The sequence below is a fragment of the Pieris brassicae genome, chromosome 8, assembly GCF_905147105.1.
Source record: "Pieris brassicae chromosome 8, ilPieBrab1.1, whole genome shotgun sequence".
NCBI lineage: Eukaryota > Metazoa > Arthropoda > Insecta > Lepidoptera > Pieridae > Pieris > Pieris brassicae.
In genome coordinates this window covers 475,222-482,009 of record NC_059672.1, presented here as the reverse complement: position 1 = coordinate 482,009, position 6,788 = coordinate 475,222, and the positions used below count along the sequence as shown (strand labels likewise).

Sequence of the window (6,788 nt, the reverse complement as noted above, 5' to 3'; positions counted from 1 at the left end):
TTATAAAGTTTTTTGATAAGGCTCACAACCAGGCAGAAGAAAATTCTGCCCAATTCCCTGAAAAAAATTAAAATGACTTTTTTAAAATATTTTTTTTTTATTTTTTACTGTAAAATATGCAGAAATTTCAAAATGTCTACATTTATTTTCTTATAAGTTAAAATTAAAGTAATTGTGCGTCCTTTCCAAGTCTCTTATCTCCACAATGTCAGTCTTGAGCCTCAACTTCAGTATCTCCCGCCATATTGCTTCCCTGTGTTCTTGGTTTGTTATACCCATTCGAAGAAGAGTATTGTCATTAATACGGACTAAAGCTCGACCTGTTATATCATGCTGAAAATAAATAAGATGAATATATGGAGTTTTTTGCCAGTTCTTCTCTTCCCTTCTACACCCTTGATTTGAGAACTGGCAGTAAATGTAAAATTAGAAGCATTTCACATATATTTCTGTTTTTGACATTCATAAGTGTACATTGTGTTACCTATATGAATAAATGATTTTTAATTTGAATTTTGAATATTTAATTACTTTCCACTTCAACTTTCTAAAATTAAGATCAAGATAAGATGGTATTATATATTCATTATAGAGAAGTATAAACATACCTCGTGAAACTTCTCCCAGTACAGGTTATAGTAGTCACTACAGTGTCGACGCAGCCATTTCTGCACATCTGCTTCTGTCCAAAGATACACAGCTTTTGGTCGTGCAGTTTTTGTCTAAAAGGAAGAATATAAGCATTCCCACTCTTTTGAATACGTGTTTCCATATATTAGCTGGAAATTGGATATCTGGGTGGATTGAGAGGCATCTCTTGGTTTTACGCCCATATATTTTAGCACTAAGGCTTTTACTCACATAATGTACAAATGTATAAAAGTTTTGAGCTCAACTATTCATATATTTGGTTTGTTTTTAGTATGTTCTTTACTAGAATTAATTCAATTAATAACTCAGCTATAATTAAAAAAATGTTTTATATATAAACAACCATCGACGAATAGATTGAATAACGTACCTTAGCTTTATTAGAATTTAAGCTAGTATCTTCCACCATATTTTTAAGAGCTTTATTTTAGCATTTCCGTTTTGAATTAAACCAAAATTCTTTGTATTTGCGTCTTACCGCTTTCGAGAATATATTCAATATTATTGTCAAAAAAGCAAGCAAGATGACCGATGAACTGCCAATGTAAACATTAGAGTTTAGGGCACTGTCAACAGTGTCATGATCAATATGACATATAAATTTTTGACAGTCAACACACAATAGTCATACTTCAAAGTGAAAGATGAATTTTGAAACAAATCAAACCTGAGAATTGAAAGTAAGCTTGATTTATTTTGTAATTTGAAAGAAGTAATTACACTTTATTCTTAAATTTCCACTTATTTTAGTGGGTATAGTAAAAAAAAACAAATCGCAAAGTCATGGCACAGAATTTGCAGAAGAAGCCTTCGAAGGGTATCTTAAAAACATCCCGTAGCGTAGATGGGCAGGATGGAATGCCTTCTACAAGTAAACGACCGAAGGAGCAGAGATTCGATGAAATGAATATAATGGAAACGTTTCATCCTCCAAATAAGGATTATGGCCATATGAAAGTGGACGAACCTAAAACTCCATACTCGGAAGCCATGGATAGTGATATGGAAACTAATGATGAATTAGATGCTAATATTTTGGCAGCTAAGTTAGCGGCAAGTATGAATAAACCGCCTAAATGTGTAGAAATGAGCGATAATGAAGAAGACGAGCCAGAGGATGTACGACAGCGAAGATTAGAATTTGAAAAAAAGAGAAAAACGCACTACAACGAGTTCCAGGTATGAAAATAATTACGTATTCGCTTCGTGATCTAATAATAATTTAGGTTGTAAATGGCTCCCACACACATTGAAATACATTGGTGCATCTTAGAATTAGGCAGTTTTAAAAATTTGGTAACTAAGACACAACCACTAATATAATTATTACACAATTAGTTAAATTATTGATTGATATCTCGATGTAATTATTATAAGTTCAATTTTTATACTAATTAGAAACTATATATAAATATTATACATTTAGACAAAAAATTAATGTTTTACCATATTAGTGAATATTAATTGTGATAGTTTTAAAGATTTCAATCATGATGTTTTTTAAAAATCTGTGATAACTGAACTTGCAGACATTATTATGAGATTAGTAGAAATTCCTTAATATGATTAGTCTACTGGTTTTTGTTTTGCTAATACTGGATTATCTTGTATTAGTACAATACAAAAATGTAAACATGAAAGTAAAATTGATTATTAGTTACTAACTAAATCTAATAATTCCAGGCATTACAACTGGCAAGACAGTTATTGGCACAAGAAGAAGAAGATGAAGCGGAGAGAGATCAGGCTACAAGCACCTGACTGCAGTCACTTACCATTTATACCGTAAAATTTAATAATGCCTATATTATTATAATTATTGCTTCCTGAGCTTAAACTTTAAATTTGTGTTCTGACCAGCTTCGAAAATAGACCTTCTAATTACATAGTCAGATGCCTAAAATCCTAATTTATTGATTGCTTTTTTACTTTATTGTTATGAACATTATTCAAAGTAAATTAGATATATACATATAAACAAGTTGGCTCCCTGTTATCACTTTCAGTAATGTTTGTTTGTTATGCAATGATAACACTTTTTCAAATACATTTGAATTGGCAATAATATGGTGCAGAAAGATTATATGTATACTATATGAGATTAGATTAGCAATAACTTCATGTTTTTGTTTTTGTCTCTTATTACTTCCAACACAGTACATAATATATTTGCTCAGTTACTTACAAGTCTTATAATTGTGTCCTAGAACAAATGTTATAGATTGGAAAACAAAACAAAAAACATTTCAGAAAATGTGTACATGTGTTTTTGTTTGTTTGGTTAAAGAAGGAAAATTTAATCTAATCGTTAAATATCTTTCTTTAATCTGTAAATGTTGTTTCAGGGTTATTTCAGCGTTTACTAGGTAAATTCACCTACATGTACCTAAATGCTTTTTGGGTCATGATTTAAAATATACTTAGGTATAAAATAGCAGTGAGTACTGCACCTTTATCATTAATATTTGTTTATGTATAATTTGCCGTCTTTCCTGTTAAATGATAAATTTAAAATCATCGCACAATATAATTAGTATTTACAATTTTTAACACAAGTAATGTAATAAAAATGTATTCTTCAATAGGTATTTAGGGTCTGTTATTTTGATAGATTAATATTGTGCTAGTGCAAGTAAACAAACTATTTTTACAAATTTAATTTATTATAATCAGGAACAATTTGCAGTAAACAAATTTTGGCATAGAGTAAATTAGGATTGTAAATAATAATTATTATAATTTGGTTGGGTGGGCACAGGAGGCTAAAAATGCAATTTTGCTTTTCAAGCTCTAGTCATCTGAGTATAGTAAATAAAAAACAGAAGAAGCATTGTCATAATATGCACACATTTCATCAAAATATTTTAGTCAACACAACAAAGTAATTGGTTTAAAAAGTAATGACATTTTAATGTTCATTAGATGACAGAAAATGATTATGTTTTACATTGACTGATGCAGAAATACTTGCTTGTACATCTTGTAGTAAAGCCCCAGTCCTACTTGTTGAATTATAAGTAGAGTTTTCTGTAGAAAGTTCATTAAAAAGTTTTAATTTTCATAAAAGTAAGTTTATATTTTGAATAAATAACTTGGGCATCAATTAATAAATTATAAGTTACGTTGGAGATTCAAAATAATAATGTAAAAATGTAATATAGAAGTACATCTTGCTTAAATAATATCTACATAAAAAGTCATGCCATACAACAAGATTATTTTTGTATAGAGTATAAGGCAGTTGGGGAAATGTGCCAATATTAATGAAATTATGTGTACATAGTAATATTCTCTTTACAATTTTGTACCGGACATATTAAGTGTTGGTTTGACAAAAAAAGGATACAAAATTTATTTTTAAAATTTTTACCAATTGGTAAAAAATAATTTGTGGTTAAATTTTGTTGTAGATTTAAACTATTGCATAAACCCTAAAAGACTTTATTTGTATGGTAGTTGCATTACTTTATAATGAAAACTTATTTAGCCTGAGTTTTATTAGAAGATAATTAATGGCTTAAATTATTACTTTTATAAGAAAATCAAGATAAAACCAACATTAAATTAGTTTTTTCTTGATTGTTTGATTGTTGCTTGTTCCTGTTTAACAATATGGGAAAGTCAAAATTTTGTGATTAAATGAGCTTCTAAAGTATAACTAAAGGCTAGTTATTTGCTTCTTAGAATTGAGCCATACAAAGATTATTGTAATATTTTAAAGATGACTAAATATTATAATTATGTAAATAACAATAAACTACATACTTTAATTAATATATGTTGTTTGATTTCATAAACATGAAAATGAGTAAGTAAGTATATTTGACTAAAGGACTTGCATAAAATATTCATGGTCATGTAATAAATTAATTTCAAGAATAATATTGTATAATATAATATATCTTATAAGAATCTTTGTTCTACATATTTTTTGAAGTGAAACTTCTTTAGGCGCATGAGGGTAAAATTTGTACGTAAGCGTCACGAAGATATGCAGCGTTTTTGTCGAAGAAAAGGGCTATTGAGACCGTTTGAGAGAGAGAGAGAGAGTGAAAAAGGCAGAGCGTAGCAAAATACACGGTATTGGTTGATGTATTCGTTTAGTTGTTACGTATAATAGAACTTTAGATGGCAATTCTGTCGCATAACGTCTTGACTCTTGTGCATATTTTTGTTTATTTATATTATCATTAGCACTTATACAGTGTATATGGAGTGATGTAAAATGATACATGATTATCTATTGGGGCTTTTACGAAACTACACTTTTTTTTAATGTAACAAGGCTTACCTGATGTAAAGTGATACCACCGCACTGGCAGTTGCGTTGCCGGCCTTTTAAGAATAGGTACGCTCTTTTCCTCAAGGACCCTAAGTGGAATCGGAAGAAGAAAAAGATAAATAGCAAAATGATTATAATGCGCTAATCTGCCGCTATACCACTATTTTGACACCGTGATAAAATATTTAGAGCTATTATTATTATATTGTAGTTTCTTTTTTGAGTTATTATTTGAGACCATTTCTTTAATAATTTCATCTGTGGTGAACTTATTTATTTCCTAGTGTAGTATTATACTTTTGGATGACATATGACATTTTCTTGCAGAAAGCGGCAACATTTTAAATACGTCAATGGCTTTTGTGTTGTGTTTGTGTTTTGTGTTGGTTTTAAATTTAAATAAATTGTTTGAAAAAAACGTCGCCTTGACAACGGAATTAATTTTTTTTATAAACGAATTTTATCATGGATTTAGTATGAATTGCCTGAATAATGGATGAAACTGAAAAAAATCTACCTCATACATCTGATATTCACGTAAGTTTCTCAACTTTTGAAGCTTAGGAAATTTGAAATAATTACAGTTTTTGAATTATTTTCTAACAACGTGAGTTTATGATTTCAAACTGGACACGACCAAAATATGTAATTTATTTGTAGTTCGTGTCCGACCGCGATTACTTTTATAGTCACAAATTTTTGGTACAAATAATTTATTAGTTTGTGTATTTTTAGAATGTCCTTCCGGACGTCGTTCATTCTAAACAGATCGCTACTTTGGAGAGTGAAGATAAAGTAATTGAAATAAATAGGGAAGATATAATTCAGGTATCACAATTAAACCCGACAGATTTGGATTATGTTAGTGAAGCGGAATCTGTTTCAGAGCAAATTCCTTCTAATGTTGAAGATTCGATTTCTGAGTCTGATGTGGAGCAGTCACAATCTCGCGATTTCCTTAGAGTACCTACAGATCATGAACAAACACAAAAAAATGCGTCTCCTCATTTACAAATATCAAATTCTCCTAGCATTAGTCCCAGTGCTCAGCAGCAAAAACAAACTACATCATGGCACTATGATACAGAGTATTCTGATTTTCACATAAGTAATGAAAGCCCAGTGAATCTGCCATTGTCATCTGATACATCAAAAGAAATACATAGAGAAAAATCTGACTCTAACTCAGATGAAATAGAATCTCCAAAAAGTTTCTCAGACTCATTAAATGATAATGTAAAATTGAAAACCAACTCAAATAGCAGTGCAGGGAATTCAAGTACAAGTATTAAAACTGAAGGTGACAAGAGTTTAAGTTCAGAAGATGTTATAAAGCTAGATATAAGAGGAAAGGGTGCTCCAAGATTCCCTTTAGAGTCTGCAAAAATAATATTTGGCCCTCCACCTGATTGTGCAACTATTATTAGCTCTGAGCCTTGTACTATTTTTCCTGTTATAACACCATTAACTACAGAAGCAATCAAAATAAAAGAAATATTTGACTCTGAACTTGGCAACACTTCTGAGGGAGTTATTGTAGAAGAAATTTCAAATCAAGCATCTAAGGAAACATCTCCAGATAAATCCTTAGTTAGCGATACCAGTGAGAAAGAACAAGATGTGTTGATTGAAGAAGTCACTATTGATTATGTTAAAGAAAAAAAGGATGACCACCTGAAATCTTTTATACCTGACGAGACTTTGTCTTTAAGCACTATGACAACTGACTACAAAACAATCTGTGAAGAATATACTGTGAAGGTATTATTTGCATGTGTGTTGTGTTATTGTGTGTGTCTAATTTGTGTCTTGTTTGTGTGTTGCATTTTAATTCTACTGCTTATACCCATTGCAT

At 30.0% G+C, this 6,788-nt stretch overlaps 3 protein-coding genes across 5 annotated transcripts in view; 2 read left to right on the top strand and 1 right to left on the bottom strand.

The window, feature by feature from the left end:
• Positions 1 to 1,199, bottom strand: LOC123713753 (protein aveugle). Its single transcript, XM_045667578.1, has 3 exons — positions 1,022 to 1,199; positions 609 to 722; positions 1 to 333 (listed from the first exon to the last, which is right to left on the bottom strand). Exons 1-3 carry the CDS (start codon positions 1,058 to 1,060, stop codon positions 151 to 153), a joined length of 336 nt encoding a protein of 111 aa, XP_045523534.1. The 5' UTR covers positions 1,061 to 1,199; the 3' UTR covers positions 1 to 150.
• Positions 1,200 to 1,292: 93 nt separating this feature from the next.
• Positions 1,293 to 4,399, top strand: LOC123713573 (protein phosphatase inhibitor 2-like). The gene is made up of 2 exons (XM_045667298.1): positions 1,293 to 1,830; positions 2,335 to 4,399. Exons 1-2 carry the CDS (start codon positions 1,435 to 1,437, stop codon positions 2,410 to 2,412), a joined length of 474 nt encoding a protein of 157 aa, XP_045523254.1. The 5' UTR covers positions 1,293 to 1,434; the 3' UTR covers positions 2,413 to 4,399.
• Positions 4,400 to 5,294: 895 nt separating this feature from the next.
• LOC123713221 (golgin subfamily B member 1-like) overlaps positions 5,295 to 6,788 on the top strand; it is a 51,399-nt gene continuing 49,905 nt past the window's right edge. For all 3 annotated transcript variants that reach the window (XM_045666792.1, XM_045666790.1, XM_045666789.1), the window contains exons 1-2: positions 5,295 to 5,470; positions 5,669 to 6,694. In XM_045666792.1, the coding sequence (XP_045522748.1) occupies positions 5,426 to 5,470; positions 5,669 to 6,694 (1,071 nt within the window). In that variant the 5' untranslated portion in view covers positions 5,295 to 5,425. The remainder of the gene's footprint in view (positions 5,471 to 5,668; positions 6,695 to 6,788) is intronic.

Excerpts from the sequence above, each read along its gene's own strand:
- LOC123713753 (XM_045667578.1), bottom strand. The coding sequence starts at position 1,060 with ATGGTGGAAGATACTAGCTTAAATTCTAATAAAGCTAAG. Across the intron at positions 723-1,021 it reads TAAATTCTAATAAAGCTAAG|ACAAAAACTGCACGACCAAA; the intron begins GTACGTTATTCA and ends TCTTCCTTTTAG. Across the intron at positions 334-608 it reads ACTGGGAGAAGTTTCACGAG|CATGATATAACAGGTCGAGC; the intron begins GTATGTTTATAC and ends ATTTATTTTCAG.
- LOC123713573 (XM_045667298.1), top strand. The coding sequence starts at position 1,435 with ATGGCACAGAATTTGCAGAAGAAGCCTTCGAAGGGTATCTTAAAAACA. Across the intron at positions 1,831-2,334 it reads CGCACTACAACGAGTTCCAG|GCATTACAACTGGCAAGACA; the intron begins GTATGAAAATAA and ends TAATAATTCCAG.